Source organism: Lycorma delicatula, chromosome 3, assembly GCF_047948215.1.
Source record: "Lycorma delicatula isolate Av1 chromosome 3, ASM4794821v1, whole genome shotgun sequence".
Lineage (NCBI taxonomy): Eukaryota > Metazoa > Arthropoda > Insecta > Hemiptera > Fulgoridae > Lycorma > Lycorma delicatula.
Genome location: NC_134457.1, coordinates 150,613,222 through 150,638,915, shown reverse-complemented (window position 1 = coordinate 150,638,915; position 25,694 = coordinate 150,613,222). Strand labels below are relative to the sequence as shown.

The 25,694-nt window shown below is 28.5% G+C and overlaps 2 protein-coding genes across 2 annotated transcripts in view; one reads left to right on the top strand and one right to left on the bottom strand.

Moving 5' to 3' along the window:
* The window catches only part of LOC142322112 (putative oxidoreductase YjmC), a 74,882-nt gene extending 65,426 nt beyond the window's left edge, over window positions 1–9,456 (top strand). The window contains exon 11 of the transcript XR_012755779.1: window positions 9,065–9,456. The gene's annotated coding sequence lies outside the window, so the exon portion shown is untranslated. The remainder of the gene's footprint in view (window positions 1–9,064) is intronic.
* The window catches only part of LOC142321228 (coiled-coil domain-containing protein 112-like), a 30,013-nt gene extending 5,075 nt beyond the window's left edge, over window positions 1–24,938 (bottom strand). The window contains exons 1-8 of the mRNA XM_075359222.1: window positions 24,819–24,938; window positions 24,331–24,530; window positions 23,984–24,087; window positions 21,132–21,207; window positions 18,685–18,847; window positions 15,234–15,378; window positions 7,088–7,197; window positions 6,029–6,171 (exon numbers count right to left, since the gene is read on the bottom strand). Coding sequence (XP_075215337.1) covers window positions 6,029–6,171; window positions 7,088–7,197; window positions 15,234–15,378; window positions 18,685–18,847; window positions 21,132–21,207; window positions 23,984–24,087; window positions 24,331–24,515 — 926 coding nt within the window. The 5' untranslated portion in view covers window positions 24,516–24,530; window positions 24,819–24,938. The remainder of the gene's footprint in view (window positions 1–6,028; window positions 6,172–7,087; window positions 7,198–15,233; window positions 15,379–18,684; window positions 18,848–21,131; window positions 21,208–23,983; window positions 24,088–24,330; window positions 24,531–24,818) is intronic.
* Window positions 24,939–25,694: the final 756 nt, after the last annotated feature.

The window sequence follows — 25,694 nt, the reverse complement described above, 5'->3', positions numbered from 1 at the left end:
TTTTTTTTTTTTTACTTAAAAATTTGCTGAACAGTATTTTTAATCTTTTCCTACTGCAATTTGAATACATAAATTTGATAACCGTATTTAAATAAATGTTCCTATCAATAAATGATGCTATTTATTCTGTTATATAAGGTGTCAAATCACCTAAAAGACATTTAGTTGAGCTTCAGTTATCTTGATTAAAGAATAGGTTCAAATTCTGATCAAGCTTGGGTTTTTTCATATGCTACAAATACTTTACAGGATAAATATAATAAGCAGGGTAATTAGGTAGATTTTTTTATGTAACTAACAAAAGCTGAAAAATTTTACTAGAATATTATTTCAGTTTTCCTAATTGGTTTAAGATCTAGATTTATCTATTGCTTTAACTCTATCCCACATTGTTTTTTTTTTTGACAATCTCTTCCCTTTAATATTCTATTCTTGTCTTACATAAGATAATTTAAATTGTTTACATGAGATATTTCAAAACAACACAGATATTTAATTCAAATATTCACTTTAGATATTTAATTCAGTTTATTATTTTGATATTTAAAACAAATTTTTTTTAATTTTTTAAAATTAATTTACTATCCATGTTTTATATTTAATATTATAAAATATATTTCTCATACCTAGTTGGGCAGTATGTCTTACAGTCCCTTAATTGTTGCCACATTGATTTGTTAGTCGTAATGTTTATTATTTATACACTAATTAAAATGAACAAGAATGTAACTCTCATTTTCCTATTTTCATTTTACTGTAAATATATCATCCACTTATTAGTTATTTCTGTTGTTATATTTACCTATAAACAGTCATGCAGACTATAGAAATATTTTTAATTCTCATTCAAGTGCATGTTCTCGTGTGTGTAACATTCAGTTTTGTAGTTGGCGTTCATATTTGCGGGTATATGTTGTTCAGTAAAGTGAGTATATGTTTATTAGTGTGTTTAAAAAGTGTTTCTGTTTAAACAGCATTAGTGATTGTAATGTATTAACAATGCCTTGAAGTTGTGTTAATCATCCAAACCCAATTTTTGCTACAGTTGTGGTGAGGTAATATTGAAATTTTAAAACTTTAATATTATTAAAGTTATATTATTATATTTAATATTATTCTATTGATATGTCATATGAACTGCATTTTGGATGTAAATTAGGTGATCTGGAATAATCATAGGCTGGTTGGCTAAATGGATCTCATCCCATGCCATTTGCAATTCCAATGATTTGGAGAGAACCGAAGGATCACACCACAGACTGTTATTTTTGTGTAATAAAGATATCTGGGATAACAGCTAAAATTGGATGTACTGATCCATTTGTCATGTGGCCAGTGCCACATAGCCACGAGCATCCAATTCCAGTACCACCAGAAACATGGAACTTAGATGTAAATGAAAATGTTGAATCCAAACTTTTAAGAAAATAGAAATATTGAACCCCATTTAATTAATCAATCAGAATTAAATTATCTGGTTCATAATCTAAAATTATCAAAGAATCATGCAGAAATACTGGCATCAAGACTAAAAGGATGGCATCTTTTGCAACCAAACATGAAAATAACTGCTTTCTATGGCAGACAAAATTTGAACATTTCTTCTCTCAGTACAAAAACTTAGTACTGTAATGATGTGGACTCTTTACTGAAAACTTTGGGACATACGCACTATGCTGATGAATGGCATAGTTTGAAAGCTGTTCTTCACATTGGAAATAAATACTCATCAATACCATTAGCATATTCTGTTCACAAAGGAGTCTTATGAAAATATGAAACTTGTATTGAGCAGGATTTAGTATGAGAAATATTTATGGCATATAAAGATCTTAAAGTAATAGCACTTTTACTTGGATTGCAACTTGGATACACCAAGTTCTGTTGCTTTTTGTGCAAGTGGGATAGGAAAAACCACTACATAAAAGAGTAGTGGCCAAAAAAAGAGGTAGGAGACTGTAGGAGAGAAGAATATTGTGTCAGGCATTAGTAGTAAAAAGTTTATCTTCTGCCACTACACATTAAAAGCTGGGTTTATTAAAAAATTTTGTTAAAGCAATGGAATCATAATGGTGCAGGGTTTCAGTTTCTAAAATACAAATTCCCTTATGTATAATGCTGAAATAAAGGAAGGAATTTGTTGGACCACAAATAAGAAAACTAATGAGTGATCCGGCATTTGAAGAATGTGTGAATAACTTTGAGGTTGCTGCATGGCAATCATTTCAAAATGTGGTAAACAGCTTCCTTGGAAACCATAAGGCCAGAAACTAAAGAGAACTTGTGAGTGAATTCCTTCAACTACAAAGAAAGCTTGGGTGTAACATGTCACTCAAAATCCATTTCTTACATTTACATTTGGATTTTTTCCCTGACAATCTCGGCACTATCAGTGAAGAACGTGGAGAACACTTTCACCAGAAGATAACTATAATGGAAACACAATACCAGGGAAAATGGAAACCAAAAATGTTAGCAGACTACTGTTCAAATCTAAAGAGCGATCTACCTATGGCAAATTTCAGCAGAAAATTAAAAAAAAAAAATAAATAAAATAAGGCTGAGTACAAAATACATGTAATGTATTGTCATATTACGTTCACCATACATTTTTTGTTTCAAAGGAAATTTCAATTAAAAAAAAATTGAGCCCGATAGAAAAATTCTATTAACTTAAAAAATTAAATTTTGTTGGCCAGTATTATCAAATAAAATAAAATTTTATGTGAACACCACATGACTTCCTATTATGCATGCTTATTAAATTACATATAAATATTGTTTGCTGCACTTCATTTAAACATATTTCATTTGAAAGTGAGATACAATCCTCTAATCCTTTAATAAAGTGAACAGTTACACAACTGCATTGTGGTGGACACCAAATTGAATCACATTTTTTTGTGGTGTCCATTTCAACATTTTATCAGTTTATGTATTAATTTTGCTTCACATAACTCAAATAAATATGTGGTGTAATTAAGAACGTGTCGGATCGGTAACCATGCACATATCAGTTTGTAAATATTTCTGAATAAAAATGAAAAGTTCATAAAATTTTATTTCAATAATAACACTGTGTTTAAAAGAAAAGTCCAAAATCCAAATGTTTCAAAATTGAAACCTTGCTTTCTTTAGAGGTTGACTGTATACACATTTTTGGCCCAGTCAATTGCAATCATAAGGGGAGGCGCACAACTAGATGTTACAACAGTGCGAGATACATACGTACATATATATGTACAGATGACACGCCAAAACTAGTCAAAATTGATATTTCCATTGAAATCTGACAACTGAAATTTTTCACGTCACAATACTTCCTTTACTTAATACAAGGAAGTAAAAAGTAGAAGTGTTTATTAGTATTTTAAAATTTACACAAATGAAATAACGTATTACACATGTTAAGATAGTAAGTAAATAAATAACTAATATAATATTCAGAAGGCATAAATGAAAATTATTTAGTTCATCTTCAATATCATGTACACATTTTATATGCACATATTTTATGTACATGTAAATAGGGATAAAAATATTTAAAAATTTATCAACGTATTATTTATGTAAAAAAAATTTCAATTTTATTTAAAATCAAGTAGTCTATCTTTACTTTTGATTTCTAAATAACAAAATTCTGTTATACTATGTTCATCTTAACACCTCAACCTTACATTTCTTATATTTTAACTCTTTTTAGCTTAAAAAAATTAATCTCTGCCCCCCATAACATTTATTACTTTTCCCAAATGTGAAAATTTAAAGAATAATTTAATGCATTCAAAAAAAAGTAATTATATGTTGTAATTATAAAAAAAATTAATAATTCAGGGGATGGTTCCCTTGCATCGAAATAAAGAAAAGACTTTACACAAACATACATCTGGAAACAGTTTATACCAGCTATCTGCCATTTTGTATTTTTAACATAAAACTTTTAATTTCTCAGGAATGGTTAATCGTATTGAGCTAAAATTTTGCATACTGCTAGACGACTGCTAGGGTTTACTTCAAATAAAAGCAAATTAATCTGATCTCTCTATTTCATAATGGTGCCCATGTAAAGCTTTAAATGTTATGTTATTAGAAAAAAAGTATTAAGCATTTTACAACAAAGAAAATGACACTTTATTCAAATCAGTTCATAAATAAAATTATGGCAAAGTTCATGAAGTGAGTAATAAATAATGATAATGTAAAACTATCTGCATTAACATGTTTTTTGTTTAATGAACAACACTGGTTATTAAACAATTTTTTTTTCCAATTAAAATCCATTTAACAACAGTAAATTATTGTATCAGATAATAAAACATTAATAAAAAAAAATATAGTAGCTGTTCAAAATATGTGAGTGGCACTCATTCAAATTATAAGCATTCTGACATTTTTTCATCAACTGCTGGACTCTTTCAAAGATGCCAGTTGTCTGACAAAGCTTCTCAGTCACATTTGCAATTCTTCTACGGTAATCACGGAACGTGATCGTCCTGATATACCATGGTTTTCAGGTTTTAAGATTCCTGTGACTCTGAGCAGTCTATGAATGGATGAAAACATTGTGTTTGAAGGTAAGACTCTACTGAGATATTTTTTATTATTCTATTGCAATATTTTCAATATTATTAAATTAATTATAGGCTAATTTATTACATGATAACAATAATAAAATTATCCCAGTTCAAGTTATTTATCTTATTCAGGGGGAAAAAGAAAGCTGGTTTTTTTAATCTAAAGGGTCACTTCAAGAACTTTTGCCATAACCGTTATTTATGAATGGATTTGAATAAATAAGGCATCACTTTCTTTGTCAAAAAACGTTTAAAATTTTTCTGTAATAACATTTAAATAAAGCAATGGTTGCAAAAATATTAATGATTTTTACATGGCTACCATTTTAAAATGGATTTAGAGATCAGGTTTATTTTTTTTATACTAGTAAACCTCTAGGCATCCTAGTATATGAAATTTCAGCTCAATACGATTAACCATTCCTGAGAAAAAAATTTTTATGTTAAAAATACAAAGTGGTGGATAGCCAATATAAACTAAGTGTTTCTGGACATATGTTTTTTTATCTTGATGTGGGGGATCACCCCTTGAATTCTTTTTTTGTTTTTATAAACACTCTTGTATATAATTTAAATAAATAACAAAATACATAGAATATCCTATTAGGAAATAAACTTACTTCAGGAATGCATCTTACTTCAAAATATTCTTTCTATATTGCAATTCTGTTTCTCTTAAAATCTTTAATAGCATTAAAATATACCTATTATAAGTACCATTTTCGATAAGAGAATTTTCTTCTTTTTTTTTTACTTTCCGATCCACCATTAGGCATTCTTCAGAGGATGAGATGAATGATTTGTAATGTGTGTGAAAATGCCATGCCTGACCGGGATTCGAACCCAGGACCTCTGGATGAAAGGCCGAGACGCTACCACTCGCGCCATGGAGGTGCGAGTCGATAAGAGAATTAACTATATTGAATACACTAACGCCCGTGCTGCTTACCATATTTATTTACACTGTATGATTTATTAGATATGTAGTAAAATAATAAACTATTAACTAATAAACAAGGTGAAACTAATTCATATAATCCTTGGCAAGACAGTGAACCACCCCATTCTTTCTGTGGACTGATTCAATCCTTCATTAGATAGGTGGGATGAGAACTGGGTCATGTGTTGTCCAGTAATCATCTGCGGTGCTATTTTAACACCTACCACTAACTCTAAGGACAGCTTTTACTTTAGTGGGATAGGATAAGCCTGTGTACTGTTCATGGATTGGCTAGTTGGCAGTTTGGGCATTAAGTAGTTGCAACTTCCTACCTGGACCCCCCCCCCCACAATGTAACAGAGTATCCTACCTCTTATTAAAACCTAAAAATGTTGCACTGGAGATCCAGTAGCAAGCAAGAAATATTTTCATTAAAGTCATTTGGCAGTTTATTTCAGAAAATGTAATAGAAGTAATAAATTATAAAATTACAATTTAAAGATTTTAACATTACCTGAATACTTTTAACATAGCATTAGCACGAGAAGCAGTTTGTTGTTTTCGTTTTTCTTCTTCAACTTGTCTAGCTATTTCTAAAGCCTGTTCACAGGTAAGCTTTTGAAGTTTATACTCATTCACAAATGCTCTTCTCTGCTCCTTTTTAAAAATAATAAATAATCTTTTTATGCTTAAAATAGCTTATATTTTCACATGTTGGTTTATAATAATACAAGATGTTAAAAAATTTACAATCATAATACTCAAGTTTTACACTGGCTGTATCAACTAACTGAACAACTTATTAATATAATTATTATTAAACTGATATATTTATAATTAAATTAATATATTTATTATTAAACTTAAACCTGCTAAACCTTTAAAAGCATAAAAATAAGTGTCCCGTATTTGTAATATCACTTTCTTAAAAAAAATAAATACTTTGGTCTGATAAAAAGTTTGCCAATTTGAACAACCTATCAATTGTGAAATCAGCAATGTTATTTGAATTTTGAATGCTAAGAATTATGTAAGTGTAATGAAATTTACTGTTAAATCTGTGAAGTGTGTAGTGAAAATACAACAGTGATACCATGAATGAGAGATTGGTTCAAGTGTTTATTGAAAGAAGAGACTGATGTTTGTGTAAATTGATGTATCTCCTGATATTTTCATAATCTTTGCAGTATGAAATTGTCACTGCTTTTGAATCAGCAAAAAATGTGATCATTGGTTGCCTAGAATGCTCACAGTTGCCAGGATAATAAATAATTTTAAATACAGTATAAATAAATCATTTACAAGAATGAAGGTCTGATATTTCTGATTTCACTAAGAGAAAGTAAGATATTAAAAGGAAAATGTGTAGTCTTTGACATGTCCTATGACTAGCCCATTTTCTGAAATTTATTACCTGAAATATTCTAATTATTATCTTTCTTTTATTGTCTCTATAATAATTATTTTATTGTCTTATATTATAATTGATTGTATGAAATATATAGTTTATATCCTATGAGGATACAAACATAGATTCAAACTTTTTTTTATAGTTGGCTGCTAAAATTCATACTAAATGATAACATGAATGATTTGTACCAAGTATAACTTGGTACAGATGTATCAATGATACATCTGTACGTCTTGGTACATATGTATCAATTGTCAGAACAATTTTGTGATCTTAAGTACAGATAGATTTGAAAAATTTAAAATTGTCATTCCAAAGCTGCTTCATTATTGCCAGACTTTTTTTTCTTATAAAAAATAATAACTACCAGTTTAAAAAAAACCCCTCTTCTTTGTTTGGTGAATAAATGCACTAAAAATTGCCACTAAACTAAAAAAAAAATTTACAATAAAAATATATAGAGAATTTAATTTTGAGCAAATTTATGTGAAAGTAAATAAAAACAAGTAAATATTTTTAAATCAACTGAAAAGGAAACTGATAAAACACGTAAAATTACTGTAATTCATTATACAATCTTCATTCAAAATTTCTAATATTTAAAATGATTCAAAATTACCTAATTCAGTGTACCATAAAGTTAAAAAAAAATGTTTTGAATGTTTACACAAAATATAATGTAATAAGCCTAGAAGAGTATAAAAAAATATATTAATAGTGTCATTGTACTTCTTAAGAAACTCAAATGTAAAATCAATATCAAGAGGTAAATGACCAGATCTTGTTAGAAGTACAGCACTTATAGATGAAAAAGGATTTCTTACAGATGTAGGCTACATTACTTTAAACAGAGTTCTTCTTCTGACCACATATCAGTACATCTTTTTGTACTTCACGGATATAAAGATGTTTAAATCAGAAGAAAGTGGAACCAAAAGCTTTACTATAAAAATTTGTAGAGAATTGAATTTTGAGTAAACTGATGTGAAAGTAAGTAAAAACAAGCAATTTTTAATTCGATTGAAACGGAAACTGATAAAAAGTGTAAAAATTATTCTAATTCATTATAGTCTCCATCAGGCCATCCCAGTTGCCTGGTTTAATCATCTGTTTTACCAACTGAAGATACTGAATAGTAGGCAAATGGAAAGAATAAAATTTTCCCTCTAGTGTTTTCTATAATGTAATATATAGGATAACGGTTCTAGTCATAGTTATCTACATTTGAGAGATGAGGGTTGCACTGTATTATTTAAATAATTTTTTTTGCACAGCAGTAGATTGTTGTAAAGGGTATTCAATGTAATAAGCAACTGTTTGAAATGATCTGCCATATTGCCTTCGTGCATGCATGCTTGAGTTTGTACAACTGCAATCATGTGTGTGAAATTTTATTGCGATCGAGTCATTTGCCTTCTGACTATTACAGTGTTAACATGTCCATTCACGTAAAAGTATTTTTTTTTTTTTTTGATTGAGAAGTTTAAACGTGGCCAGATAAGTATAATGCACAAAGAGGGAGCAGGACACACATCAACCTCTGCTATGGACAAGAGTCAGCAAGCTCGAGAGATGGTTCTGGTGAATTGGGGAGTTACTTACTACCATTAGTAAAGTAACAGGTCTTCTTTGAAAATTAGTCATGATTCTGCCCATAAAATCATCCATGACAAGCCAGCTTTCATAAAGTCTATTGTCGAAGGAAGTGGTGTTGTTACATCACAATGCCTGCCTGCACACGGCTTGCCACATCGTTCAAACCATCATCAACAGGTTGAAATTTTGAGGTATTGAAACACCTTCCCTATAGTCCAGATTTTGCTCCCCCCAACTTTCATCTGTTTGGGCCACACAAGGATGCTTTATAAGGTCATCTCAATTTTCCACAGGCATGCAAGAGCAAAAGTGGCTTTGCGACCAACTGAATACCTATTTGTAGACTGTCACTGAACCAAGTTCATTGACAAAGGTGGTGACTTTGTGTAGCTATATCGTAGAATGAAAAGTGTAGATAATTTTTTACTTGCTCTCGTAAATAATGAAAGATTGCAAATGTTTTATGATGAAATATTATTTATGAAATATTTATGTTTTATGATGAAATATTATTCTGTTTGGATGTGTTTCTTCATATTCAAGGGTTGCAGACTATAATGAAAACAATCCAGCAGAATCTAGAAATTGGCATGGAATTCTAACATTTTGTAGCACATAACATTTGAATCTCATTCATCAGCATACTGTTACAGTAAACCAAAATGTTAACTGCATTACGAAAGAAATTATTCCTTAAACAACTTTCTTTGTTTTGAATTTAATTTAGATACTGTAACAGGGTTGCTCCTACCACTTTGGTGGTAGGAGCAAAATTTAGGAGCGGCAAAACCACCTGAATAAGAGTGCAAAAAAATAAACACAACCCACCACAAAAATATATTTTGATAACTTGAATCTAGAAAATAATATTATTTACTATGTATTAATATCATAATATTATTGTACTACTTTTGTATAACTATATTCAATAAAACAATTTTTCATAATCTACATTAGTGTTATTGTCTTAATTCAATTTTATGTAATTTTTCTGGTTAACATGGTTCTTTTATAATTCTGTTTTTATCTGAAAAGTTTTTACGATTTTTTAAGCTTGGGGGTGGCATTTTTAGGTTTGCCTATGGCGCTAAAAATGCTAGAGCTGGCCCTGTCTGAAGGTATTATCAGCTGCAGATTATAAATTATACTAAGTTATTGCCAAATGTAAATTATTAAGTATATACAGTGTAATTACTTCCTTGTTTTTTTTTTTAAAGCATTAATTATATGATTCATAACAAATAACTGAAAATAATTAAGCAGGCATAAAATAAAAGAAATTGTTGTCACTGTACAATTGGCTAATGTTGAGTGTATACAGATTCGTCACTTTTTTTTTAGTTTATTTTACCATACAATTTGATGTTTAAAATGTAATTTTTTATTCATTTATTTATATTAATTTGCTGGAAATTAAATTCTCTACACATTTTATTTGTTAAATTATTAATGAAATTAAAAATCTAAATAACTTTAATACTGCAAGTGTAATTAAAGTATTGCTACATTAGTGGAACTGTTACTGTTATAAAGTGAGATTATGACTTTTATAATTTAATAGTAACACTTATAAATAAATAGAGTATTTGCAAGCAAGCAGTATGATCTTCTCATTTAACTAGTTGGAAGTTTGGCTTCTCAGACTAAATCAACTAAATTTAATTATCCTGGGACAGTGGTGTCCTTTGATCAATAATGAACACACATCCATACAAAGGTATTAACGCTGATAGTTCTTAAGATGAATCATCCACTCTCACTTGCTACCAAAACTAATATTTATATATAATATATAAATTTTTTTAATTTTTGTAAACTTCCTTTAAAATTTATTAACTTCGTTTAAAAAATGTGGCAATACATTTGCATCAAAAAAAAGTTCCTAAAAATCAAAGCTTTTTAGCTTCATTGTAGTAATTTAACTCTACAAGAGGACTTACATGATAGAACAAATTGCTTACATGCCAAAACTTTAGAATAACTAAGTTAAAATATTAAAGATGAAAAATACATAATCATTATTATTAATCCTGATTAGGATTGGCATTTAACATTCACTGTAGAAAATGGCTGTAGTTTGACATTAGCACGTAGTTACTAAAAGAAAATATAATACTGTATGAAATAATTGTGTAATAATATTGTATATATAACTTAATATTGTAAAATATTAATATATAGTAAAATATATATTAATATAGTACACATAAATTAAGCAGTATTCAATTTATAATTTGATAAAAGTTTAAAACCACAATTTTATCCTGATCTATGAATATTCTCTTTACTTGTTTCTGTTTCTTCAATTCTTCTTCTTTCCTTTTTAAAAATTCAGCATGCTTTTTTTCTTCTATTTCCTCTTCTTTTCTCAGTTCCTGTTGTATCTATAAAAATATATATATTTTTTTAACTGAAGCATTGTCTACTTACTTTCATATAAAAAAATGTTATTTCAAACCAAAAACATGAATACAGAAAAAAGGTCCTCATCTATGCAAGATAATACATTATGACTTGTCTTCCAAACAAAATTCAATATTTCTTTAAATGATGTTCAACAAAACTTTTTGTAATGTAGTGAATCAAAATTAAAAATATAAACACTTCAACCATAAAGCTTATTGTACATTATTTAAATGTACAACAATGGAAAAAGCTTTTGAGCAATGTAATTTTCTAAATAATGTTAGTTTTTTATTAGAACTAAGTTCTGTCTGCTTTTTTTATGATTTAATTTCAGACCACTTATGTGAACTGAATTAAACATTTTTCATTAGAAAGCTTAATTATTGCCAGAAATGATAAGCATAGCATTTAAAAGAATATGTATGGATATACAATACAGCTTACTTTATACTACAACTACTACTACTACTACTAAAATATGGTCACAATAAGAGAACATCAATATTCTCTTATTGATGAGAATATAACTCTTACTGTCATAATAAGAGAATATGAATATTTGTAATATTCATGTAACACAAAAAAAAAAATTAGGATTAGAAGGATTAAGGATTAGAATTAGATATTTATAATGAATAATCTTTCAGTAAGAGAAGATTATGAGTTAAATCATAAGATGGCAGTGTAAGGTGTATGCTTCTGGCAACTATCTGTGAAGGAATATCTGAATACAAACCCACAGAGTGCGTATGAGTGCAGTTATTACAATTTTCTGCGCGGAACGTATAGGTGTATGTCACACCGCCATAAGGAAAGGAGAATCTGACCTACCCATATGTTTTGCTGGGCAGTGGGGGTTAAGAACTAAAAGTTTAAATCTGAAAACAGTTTAGTACACTAAATCATGTATTTATCGTAAGTTATATACTCTTATTTCTAAATCAAATATTTTCAAAAAAAAAATTAAGTATCTATTGCTTAATTAAAAATTAAGTATGTATTGTAATTAAGTATGTATTTATAGTAAACTGTACTTTAAAATTTTGGATAATTAGTAAACTGTGATTCAGAATAGTTTAGATAAACTAAGAATACAGACATATGGTGTTCATAGGAAAACAATTGAAATTTGTCAGGTAGGTAGAATATGAAATGAAGAGGTTTCTAACAAACAAAAATAAAGGGCTGACAGGTCTTAAGTCATATTAATCCACCCAAGGGTAAGTAAATTTGGTTTTAAAAGGAAATGTAAAGGGTAAAAACTGCAAAGGATGCAAAGTATAAAAAAATAAATTTGAAACAATAAGTCTATTTAACAGCAAAATAAAAGTTTTAATAAATATGTGTTTCTTTAATACATATTAATTAAGTGAAGGTAGGTGCATTATCACAGTTAAATATTTATTATGCCTATATATTTTCCTGTCTGAAAAATATTTAGTATTACTATTACAATTTTTACGTAAACATTGTTTATGACTTATTCATAAAAAAAATAATACCATCTCTATCAAACTAGACAACAGGACAACTGTTTACAAGTAACATATCACGAAGAATTTATAATTCACACGTGTTATTATTTTAAACATTTATTATTTTCAATTACTAATATGGACTAAAACCTTCTTTTTTGTAATTACAAAGTTAGAACACAGAGAGTTAGTAGAAGAATATAAGCAGATAAGAATTATTTTTTAGCTTAATTTGTAAATCAATAAGTAGTTCTGTACAAGGTTTAACTATCATTTCCCAAAATCCCCCGAAGCAAATTCTGAGGCTATTCCTACTAAGTATTCCTGTGTATTTTTTATTTTCTGTGAAGTAATACAAATCATTTCTGATTTGCTCTACATAATTACTACTTCATTTATGATTTATATTACTATGTTTAACTGACATATTTATTGATATTACCTTCCATAATTTTATTTTTTCCCTCAGCTCAGGATCTCTCTTTATGTTAGATGTATATTTTGAATTTATTATAGGTCCCTGGTAGTTTCTACAAGACTCAATGTGTCTAGTTTTATGGTTTGCTCGCCATTCCTTGATAGATCTCTCTTGTTCACTTTTCAACTGTGAATATATTTCAAACCAAGCATCATGTGCTAATGCCTTTTTAATAGTAATGTCTGGAAAATGCATATTTTCTGTTTTATTACTTTTATTGAAATAGATTTTTATCATTATAAGAATAAAACAAATTTAGCTTGGCTAAAAGTTCATGAAACTTTTAGTACTTTTCCTATCAATTTTTCTTAATATTAATAAAGTATTTATTTACCTTTCTAAAAGGCTAAGCTTATCATCACTTCATGTTTATTATGTCTGTATATATATATATATATATATATATATATATATATTAGTATATATACATTGTACATCAGGACTGCCTCCTCTAATAATTTGTTCAAAATTACTATAATTAATACCTTTCAAACTTATATTTTAATAACATTAATTATTTTCTTTATTTATTACTATTATTTTAAATATATGCATTAATATGGGCTTAAAAATTCCTGTTTTTTTTTTTTTTTTTTATTATTATTTTGTAAAGCTTCTCTGATGTAGTTCTATGGTTTCCCTTTATCCTTCCAGGTAAATGCAGAAAAAGTTTATTTTTTACACTGCAAAGTCACTTTTAGGGAGATTTAATAAGAAAGATACCTATTGTACCAACTTATTAAATCAACTTCCAGAAAACTTTGACATATTTTCACGTTTCACATCCCCAGACCCCAAAACCACAACCCACAGTGTGTTTGTCTAGTGGTGAACGCATCTTCCCAAATCAGCTGATTTGGAAGTTGAGAGTTCCAGCATTCAAGTACTAGTAAAGTCAGTTATTTTTACATGGATTTGAATACTAGATCGTGGATACATGCGTTCTTTGGTGGTTGGGTTTTAATTAACCACACATCTCAGTAATGGTCGAACTGAGACTGTACAAGACCACTTCATTTACACTCATGCATATCGTCCTCATTTGTCCTCTGCAGTATTATTTGGGTAATTACCGGAAGCTAAAAAGGAAAATGAGACCCCAAAACCACAGTCATACGATCACAGTGGACACGATAACTGCCATCATTTTGTGCCAATCACTGTCAAACTGATACATAAAATATAATGACCCAAAATCTCAGTCGAGTTCGTTAATGGGCAAAATCAGACCATGGGGGTGGAAATGGGGGAGCTATTTTGAAAAAACAAAATATCACTATAACTTTCTTATTAAGTAAAATATAAAATTTGTTTAAAGTTCCTATTATTCTCTGGATAAGAACCTAAAACTATCTAGGTAAAATCTTTTGATATAATCAACCATTGGCTCAGGGGGTGTAAAAAATAAGGTTTCTAAGATAAAAAAATCATACCTCCCTTAATAGGCACAGTATCGAATTGGTTGAAAGTGGTTGTTAAGTCTTCTACATTACCTAAAACATTTGTCTGAAACAATTTTTGATATGACCAACCCTTAAGGCAAAGGATGACTAAAATACTGCTGGAATTGCAAGAAGATGGGGCTAGTCATATACTAATCATGTGAAACTTTTATCACATGTAACCAGTGTCGTATTGAGTAAATTTTAAGTTTTTCTTAACTTTAAAGTGGAAATCTTATGTATTTATTATATACCAATCTATTTATTTATTAACGTCTGTTTCCCAAAGAGTTGTGTGAAATTTTTTTTGGTGTTTTTGCTGGGCAAAAATGCTCTGGCGTTGTCATCGCCTTAACATGAAGTATAAAAACAAAATTAAACAAACAAAAATATTAGAAACCAAAACAAAATAAATAGTCTAAATGCTAATTTTTTTGGGCAAAACTATTTTTGTGTTTAAGACAACAACAAAATTAAAAGAAAATAAAACGTAAAGTAGAAATCTAAAAACAAAAGTATTTGGTGTATCACATATCTGATGACTGGCTGACCACTGTAATTTCAGTATGTAATACCAAAATATGTGACAGAACATTTTACAACATATATTCTTTAGTTACCAGACAATGAGAATAAAAATTTAATACATTGTAAATCATTTCAGCATGAAAGCATTGTCATACAGGAATAGGTTACTGTCACTACTTCATGAATTCTTACAAAAGCTTGATGTATGGTTCATCAATATTATGTGAAGATATACTTAAGCCACAACTAGTTATGAGAGAAAGTTCCTTTAATATCAGAATAAAAATTAATCATTAAAAGAAACAGTAGAAAATATACTAGTTTAAAAAATACAAATAAAACATATTTAAAATCTATTAAAAAAAAAAATTATTTTCATTTACCTGAAAATTTCTGGTGTAAAAGGGATGCAGTACTAGCTGCATTATGTTTTTTTCTAAGTTGTAAATAATGTAAATGATCATTTTCGGACCATCCACCATAATGTCCACCAGTTTTATCTACGAATTTCCTGAAATTGTTTACTTCCTGAAATCCATTATTTATATCATCTGTGTTAATTTTAGAATTTACTTAAATTGAATAATATAATATAAATATTTTAAATAAATGTTTAGTACTTAAATAAAACTGAAACCTAGCAGTGATAAGGTGACATTAAATTTTACATTTTTATTACCTTCAAAACAGTTAGCCTATTTTAGTACTAAGTATTGAAGATATCAATGAATCATAATAACCTTTTTCTAACCACATGTTTTTTTTCATTTAAACCCAACCTCTGTGGCCAATCTCTGTAGCAGAATGATAGCACATAGCACATCAGTCTTTCTTTCATCCAGAAGATCTGAAGATCTAAGTCCCACTAATGGCCAAATTTCCATCTAATACTCTTACACGCAAGCTTTGAGTTTTTCTGTTAAATAAAAAGGTGGTATTTGCTTGTTACACAAGACCTCAGCAATGCAAAGGAATTAGGCAAATTTTTTATTCAATATTTGCAATAAATTCTTTGTAACCAAAGAGAGGTCTAGACAGGAACTTTTTTTGTACAGCAAGCAGACCTCTCATGTGTACAGCTTCCTATAGTCTTAATTTTTCCATAACTGCTCATAAGTAATAATAGTTTAATATACACAAATCTTTTCAATTTTCTAATTTATCTATCAGTAATAAAGAATATCTAAAATATCCTTCTACTTCTTTCTTCATCGAAATCATAACTTCCTCTTTGTGGAAATCATCTCTCATGACATCTTTAGCTACATATAAAACTTCACCGTAGAAAGAGAAATATAGCAGTGAATTTCAGCAGCATATTTTGTTTCATACAACATAATTAAATGACTAAATATAGCTTAATAATTAGAGGTTTTGGAGTATCCTCTCTGCAAACACAGGACATTGTTCTAATAAGAAACAGCACTGCAGACAAATATAAAAAATAAAGTTTAATATAAAGTTTTATATAAAATATAAAAGTTTTCCTGCATTTTTAACCTATTTATTTACTTAATATCCTTCACGCATTCATAATTCTAGTCAAGATTTTTTTTTTAATGGATAATTACAATTTAATAATATGAACTATGAATGTAGATGTAAAAAAAAGTAAGATATATGTAGTGGGCTGTATATATGTAGTGGGCTCAAGATACTGAAACCAGGACCTTTATTGTTATCAGAAGTTTAAGAGTGTAACCAATGGAACTAGAAAATTTTGCTTTTAGCTGTATTTTTTTTTTTCAGTGATTACTATATATTTATATCATACATTTATAACAGAATCCAGATACTAAAACATATTGCCTACAAAAGTAGGTCATAGATAAATAATGTAATAAATGAATTTGCAATTGGGCATCATTAGCAGATAATAAAAATCACACTTACTTCCTGTAATATATGAGCACTTTTGTAGTTAGTACTACTTCATCATATATAAAAAAAAAAAAAAAAAAAATATCAGTTAATTAAATGGCTTTATATCTGATGAAAAAATTACCACTATGAAAACACTCATATATTACAAGAAACAAAAAGCAGAAAGTGTGATTTTTGTTATTTATGATCATAAAATTATAGTTTTTAACATAAAATGATTTACCAGACATAATTACAAAACTACAGAGACAAGTTGATCAAGTTAAACTTTTCTACAGTAAAGAAAGTTTATTATAGAGTACAAGTAACATGATAACAGTAATAACTGTTATGTGATAGCTTCAAAAAATTCCCAAAAATGGTGCTAACTGGTTGAAATAGTAATTGTAACAGGAAACTGTTAGTTTAAGTTGGTAACATTAATGATGCCGCAACTTGGGAGTTATTTACTTTTTTCTCTATATAAACAATAGTTTCAGCTTTTTTTACAAAAAAAATGTTCGCAATGAGCTAAAAAGTCAGTTTTTCCCCAACATTTTCTATAATGTTCTGTTTTAGCAGTTGGTACAAGGTAATATTATTACTGCAATTGTTCAGTTCATTTTTGTACTTTTATTGAAAATAATAGCATTAAAGTACCCTACCCAAAACTAGAATAAATATTTATGTTTTAGTATTGATAAAAATAAATAATAAAAACACTGTTGATGTCCAAAAAGAACTCCATGTGAGATTTTCTAATTCTTTACTACTGTCAGTAAACATTATATAAGCTGAACATAAAATTTGAAAAGACTGAAGGCATTGGAGATGCTTCATAAGGTAGGTCAACAATTAATTGAATTTTAGAAAATTAACAACTTGTGGAAGCATCAGTAAAAAGCCTTCAAAAATGTTAATCGGTAAGGTTTCAGTTAGGCTGGAAATATTGAATAGATCATTAAAAACACTGAACATCATTGTATAGTTACAGACAATTTTGTGTTCTCCTAAAAATTGTTTTCAGACATTCATAAAAGATATATGATAAAATGCGAATGAAAAAGCCAAGTTTATAAGTGGTATAATTACAAAACTTGTGTTAATGTTGATGATGATGTACATAATGGGTGCTCATCTACCAGAAGCAATAAAATCAATAAAAAAATGTATGAAAAGGTAAAATGTATGAAGTAAAATCCAATATTTAAAACGTCAGTATACAATTAATATAGTTCCACCATTATCTAAAAATGCTTCATTTTTGTCTACACATTGTCCCAAAACTGCTGTAAGCACAATGATTCATACTGAACGCAATGTGTCATCTTTAAAACATTACTTTCTTCCATTTATTTCAAACCAATTAAATTTTTTACCTCTGTTTACTTTATACTGACTGAGGAAATAAAAAATAATGCAAAATATACATGAAAAATCACTGATGTGACAAACACTAAGAGGATTTCTAAACATGGTTTCAGAAATATCAATTTTTTTTGTCATAATTTTTTGAAAGATAAATAATTCAGTCAGCAATGTTTAAAATAAACTATTATGAATGCTTAAGTAACTGGTCTTTAAATTTGAGAATTATAAGAAGAGGTAATTTTAACTTTCGTAAAACAGAAACCCAAGGAGTAACAGAATGTTTCTAACACAATCTACTTTAATTAGATCAATATGGATATATTTTAATTAAAATCCATTGCATATTATTGCATTTATTGTACCTAACAATTTATCAACTCTTTCTTAAATTACTGATAAGGTTTTTTAAACTTAAAAAGAGATTTGCATAATGGTTAGTAGAAAGTAATTTATTTGGTCAAATTTTATTTGGTACAAAATGGAGAATAGGCACAAAGCTTTTTTAAATTAATGATCTTGTTGTTAAAATATGTTCAAAAGTAAATGAAATAAGAGTTCACTATCATTTTAAATGAACAAAAATCACTATTAAAAACTAACAGGAGTTAAGTCATCACTACTGCAGTTACACTTGATTTTACTGCTGCTCTGGGCACGTAATAATGCACTAAATACTCTGCCATCACTAATTTCTTCTATTTTTTCTTCTGTCATGTCTAATTCAGACATTAATGTAATCTCTTCATCATGTAATTTTTTCAACCTGTAATTCACAAAAATTTATTTGTGATTTACATAATACTTTACTTTTTTATTATTTTATGCTGAAAGAATCATTCATTTATTCAAAACACACTGGGAAGTGAATAAACTCAACTGCAATGAATGTGTTAGATTTTACACTACAATTAAGCTACCTAGACAGACACTAAGTCAACATCACTTGAGTATACATACACACATTATTGCTCAACATTATTATACTATTAACACCATCATAAATCTTTGTCTGCACTAGACTGGAACTGTTAACTTTCACAGTAGCTCTATTTGTTTACAAATAGATTGTTGATTAGAGATTAATCCAAGTTGGTTCATTTCAATTCTTTTTTAATTGTATAATTTATTTTATCTTTTTATTAAGAGTTACATATAACATTTTTCAAAACTATTAAACAATTTAACATTGATCTTCCAAAACTAATAATAAAACAGATTATAAGTGTTATTTACTGAGCAGCATTAAACAGCATTAATGATTTTATAAAAACTTTATAGAAGCATTTACTTAAAAAAAAAAATTTGATTAACAAATTTAATTTTTTTTTACTCATTACCACTACTACTACTACTACTACTATTATTTTTCTTGCTATTACCAGCTTATACAGAGTGTCCCATATAAAATGCAACCCTTCAATCACTCATCCATGAAATTTCAAAAGTCAAGCTTACTCCCCTCTACTCGTTACTGAAATGGACTCGTCCATCTGAACATCGCGGCAACGCAGTAGAACACTACCGATAGTAACAACAATGCAATCATAACGTTCATTGTATTGCTAGAGACAAGATGGTGTTTTCGCTAGATGAACGTGTTTTCATTATTGAGTCGTACTTAAGTACAAAATCAGTGGTTGCAGTGCAAAATTTGTTTCGCCATAAGTACCCAGATAAACCAGCTCCTAACAAAACATCAGTATTAAGGTTAGTTGCAAAATTTAGAGAGACTGGTTCTGTTAATAACAAGGAACACAAAAGATCTGCGTCAGTGTTGAATACATACAGCAGATACAGTCACTGAAATCAAAGACCGATTACTAACCTCGCCAAATAAATCGATCAGACGTTTGTCTGCTGAAATTAATTTGTCTAAATCAACTGTTCATCGGGCGACCAAACAATTACAATTACGACCTTACCGCATTCAAACGGTTCATCAACTTCTTGAGCCCGACAAAGAAAAACGGCTACAATATTGTCAACGGTTCCAGCGATTTCTGCGTGAGGGAATTAATGTTATGGATTCGTTATTTTTCACAGATGAAGCACGGTTTCAATTGGATGGCTACGTAAACAGCCAAAACAGTATAATTTGGAGTGCTGAAAATCCCCACGTTTATCACGAAAAACAATTACACCCGCAGAAGTTGGGTGTGTGGTGCGCGATATCGCGGAAGACAATAATCAGTCCTATTTTTTTCGAGTACACCATTAATCCAGAACGATATCAGGATATTTTATTTCAGTTCATCGCACTCTTGGAAGAGGAAGACAGACACTGCTGACTGCACAACATGACGGTGCGACATCGCACTACGCAGGTTCAACTTCTGATTTCGTCGAGGAATTCTTTGGTAATCGTGTTATCGGTCGAGGCTTGTGGCCACCAAGATCTACAGATTTGACTGCGGCGGATTTTTTTCTACGGGGTTACCTCAAAGAAAAAGCCTACAGCAACAAACCACGAACACTTGAACGATTGAAAGTCAATATTGAATAAGCTGTATTAAATATCCGGCCACAAACTTTGAAAAAAGTTGCAAGAAACGCTGTAAAAAAGAATTGAAGCTTGTATTCAAGAAGATGGCGGCCACTCCCAACATTTACTCTAAATGTAAGGTAATGGATGGTAATAATAAAAAATACATTTACATTTACACATGCCTTTTTATTATTTCAATGCCTAACAATATAAGGTTGGGTTGTGTTTTATATGGGTCACCCTGTAGTTTTATTATATCAAATTAAGCAATTGTAAAAATTGTTAATCATGATCAAACAATTATAATTATTTGGTTGTGTATTGTATAATTTTGTACAATACACAAAGTATAAGATTATAAAGTATTTACTTTATAATCAGTTACATTGTATGATTATAAACTATTCATTAGCTCTTTAATGTTCTTAAATTCAATCTTTATTTCTAAGGTTTAAATTAAGCACAAATAATAAACCAAATTTCATTCTAAATTGTAGAATAACATATCTTTTACTTTACATAAAAACAGTTACATAATGGTAAAAATAAATCTTTAACTTACTCTCTTGTACAATTTCCTTGTAAATTATAAATTCGTTTTTCAAGTTCGCTCATTTTACTACGAAAATATGAAATGTCTGAATCATAAAACAATTATTAAATTTAATATTATTTATAAAACAAGCTTAAGTTTATGTTTTAAATGAGTTAAAATGAAAACAAACATTCTCTAAACAATATGCATGTATAAATTAACCAAATTAATATTGATAAAGTGAAGAATACAGAACAATTAGTTTAGCTAGTCATGCATCAAAAATCTTAACTAGAATTTTATACAGAAGAATTAAGAGGAGAGTGGAAGAAGTGTTAGGAGAAGACAAATTTGGTTTCAGGAAAAGTATAGGGACAAGGGAAGCAATTTTAGGCCTCAGATTAATAGTAGAAGGAAGATTAAAGAAAAACAAACCAACATACTTGGCGTTTATAGACCTAGAAAAGGCTTTCGATAACGTAGACTGGAATAAAATGTTCAGCATTTAAAAAAAATTAGGGTTCAAATACAGAGATGGAAGAACAATTGCTAACATGTACAGGAACCAAACAGCAACAATAACAATTGAAGAACATAAGAAAGAAGCCCTAATAAGAAAGGGAGTCCGACAAGGATGTTCCCTATCTCCGTTACTTTTTAATCTTTACGTGGAACTAGCAGTTAATGATGTTAAAGAACAATTTAGATTCGGAGTAACAGTACAAGGTGAAAAGATAAAGATGCTACGATTTGCTGATGATATAGTAATTCTAGCCGAGAGTAAAAAGGATTTAGAAGAAACAATGAACGGCATAGATGAAGTCCTACGCAAGAACTATCGCATGAAAATAAACAAGAACAAAACAAAAGTAATGAAATGTAGTAGAAATAACAAAGATGGACCGCTGAATGTGAAAATAGGAGGAGAAAAGATTATGGAGGTAAAAAGTTTGTTATTTGGGAAGTAAAATTACTAAAGATGGACGAAGCAGGAGCGATATAAAATGCCGAATAGCACAAGCTAAACGAGCCTTCAGTAAGAAATATAATTTGTTTACTCAAAAATTAATTTAAATGTCAGGAAAAGATTTTTGAAAGTGTATGTTTGGAGTGTCGCTTTATATGGAAGTGAAACTTGGACAATCGGAGTATCTGAGAAGAAAAGATTAGAAGCTTTTGAAATGTGGTGCTATAGGAGAATGTTAAAAATCAGATGGGTGGATAAAGTGACAAATGAAGAGGTATTGCGGCAAATAGATGAAGAAAGAAGCATTTGGAAAAATATAGTTAAAAGAAGAGACAGACTTATAGGCCACATACTAAGGCATCCTGGAATAGTCGCTTTAATATTGGAAGGACAGGTAGAAGGGAAAAATTGTGTAGGCAGGCCACGTTTGGAGTATGTAAAACAAATTGTTGGGGATGTAGGATGTAGAGGGTATACTGAAATGAAACGACTAGCACTAGATAGGGAATCTTGGAGAGCTGCATCAAACCAGTCAAATGACTGAAGACAAAAAAAAAAAAAGCCCTTCATGACTACAGAAAGACAAAACAGTTTTGAGTTATGTATACCACAATCTGTACCAAACTTTTAATTATCTAATAAAATACAAACTGATGAAGTATTTTCTGTAAATAATGATATTTAAGAACAATTCCAATTTGTTTATGTTAATTTCATTTATCAAAATTTTCAAATTATAATTTGTCATAATAGACACTCAGTAATAAAAAAATCATATGAAGTTTTAGCTGCCATTAAAAACAGTTATACACATACTTTTAACTGGTAAAAGTATGTGTGTATAACTGTTTTTAATGGCAGCTTAAACTTCATATGATTTTTTTATTACTGAGTGTTTGCAATAGTTTTATATATATTGTAGATAAAAGATTGTAAAATATTGATGTAAAATAAAATATTGTAAAAATAAAATAAAATACTATATTGATATTAAATAGTGTACAACAAACAAATTTTAATTCAGTATCCAATAAAAAACATATAGATACAAATGAATCAAAGACTTAAATATTAGTTACAGTCTCAAGGTGAAGGTACAACAGGTATAATTTTGCTAACATCTATTGAAACCTATACTTAAGCTTTACAAATTAGAGTTTGCATATATTTCCTTCACCATTAGAGAAATTATAATACAAACTCACATATACAAAATCTAATTCTAATCAATAATATCTAAATAAGAAGTTAAAGGCTCAAACAACTTTCTGGCAAAAATATTGTTCCCAAACAGATATCACAATATAAGTATGATTGACAGTATGATTATCATACATTTTAATGGAAGATTTGAAGCAGTTTATTACTTTATATCATCTTTTTCCAGTGATTACAGGTAACATATTCCCCTAAAATTTATGGTCTTTTCAAATACATATGATTCAAAAAAAAAATCTGAAAAGATATAATTTCATCTGTTATGCAATTGTCTTTCTCACAGATAACAGTTTTTCAGATTTAATTTTTAAAAAAATAAATTTTCAATGTTAACACCTGAACATAAATAAAGTTTCCAGTTTTAAAACAAAAAAATACTGACCCAGAGAACTAGTTCCTTGATGCAGCTACATGCATCGGTTTGTTGTTAAGACTAATTAAACAGGTGAAATAAATATTTCATTCGCTGCAAACTGGAAGCATAAGCAGGCACACAGTAAAATTCATAAATCTTATTTTATTTACACAAACAGTACACATGTTCAATTATGGACTAATGTAAGTACAAACAAGTTTGTACTTTTTATTCATTAACATTCTTATAAATCTAGGATTTACCTATTTTCAAAATAATAGATTGTTGTAATAGAAGAAAATGTGCTCTTTGTTCCAAATCTAAAGCTATCATTCTTACCATGCTGTTTTAACTTCTCTGGGTCATTTATTTCCCTTGTGACTTCTTTTATAAGATCAAATACATTAAATAATTCATCTTGCATTTCAGCAACATCTCTATTTCTAAAAAAAAAAAAACAAAAAAACTATTAAGTATAAAAATACATATCAGAATAAATAAGAATCTATAAGGAGAAAAAATAGTTAAAAAGTATTTATAAATATGACTGACTGATAGTCAGCATTGGTTTATTAGTTTATTTAATTTTGAATTTCCTTGCATTGTAGGAAAAAATTTCATAAAATAAACATTCATAAAGTTAAAAATTTGTAAATTAAGCATTAAAATTAATATGATTAACTTACGTATTTGCTTCTAATGCTCTAGCATAGTCCAGCAGCTCATTTCTTTCTTGAACACTAAAACTTTTAAGATTGGAAATCAATTTCTCTTGCATTTTTTCAAGCAAACGTTGCTCTGATTTTAATTTATTTGTGCCACATAAAAATGCAACTGCACAAGATATACGTTCTCTTCTTCTATTATCCATTAGAAAATGATGAGACTGAAAAGTAAATACTGGAGACTATTAGCTATTTCATAAAAAATATATACAGAATAAATTTCTTTACATATGTACAATCTAATAAATACCCAACAAATGGAATAATTAAAATTAATAAAAACATTTAATTATTTAATCTTATTAAATGTTTTATGTATTTATTTTTAATGTTAGTAACTTTAAAATATATTTTTTTTTTGTAATTCTTGTTATGTAATTTTTTGTATCCAATGGGAACAAAATACATTTATTGCAAATTACACAACAAAGAATTACAATAATTGTAACCTGTTGTAAAATTCCTGATAACAGTGCAACACGTTCGCGTAAACGTTAAATACAAACATAACCTTCAATGTCTAAGTGGACTACAAAATGCGGTTATGTAATAATAAATATTTGTCTTAATTTTTTTAATACAACTCATTAATAGGTATAATTCAATGCTTCATACTTCAAAGAAAATGATTTTTCTCAGTATAATACTGATACCAACAAACACAATTATTAAATCAACATATGATTCGGTTAATTGTTGCCATGGTTATGAGAAGAAGTATGTTTGTGAGTTATTCAAAATGCAACCGATCATCAGAGCAGTTGTTCGAAACTAAATTAAACTTTATTCAAAGTAATAAAACTATTCATTCTGGAGTTAAAATAAATAAGTATTCAATTTTCGATAGAATTTTGTTGAATTTCTCGTTGGTACATGCGATTTATTTTAATGATAAAAAATATTTTATGTTAGAATTGCTGAGTGAGTACAGAAAATATGTAGGTATGTGCTCTGTGTGAGATAGACAATGTAATAAATTTATTCTGTCAGCTTATATGTTGCTACATTTATTTAGTACTACACTAGTTCCTAAAATTTTATTCTAACCATTATTTTAAAAATTTCCCTGGGAAAACTATAAGTTGAGTAATTTTTTACGCTGTTTTATATATACTCATTTTCAAGATTCTTGTGGTTCAATGGATATCAAAAATATACTTACTGAAAGTTACACTATAGAGAATTACAATAATTGAAAGCTGTTTTCAAATTCCTCATTTAACAGGAATTATTTTTAAACCCTGCTTAATATTCTCATTTTCATGATAAGTATTGTACACTTTACATATTAATGCAACAAGGAATTTAAAATCAGGTCTGAATAC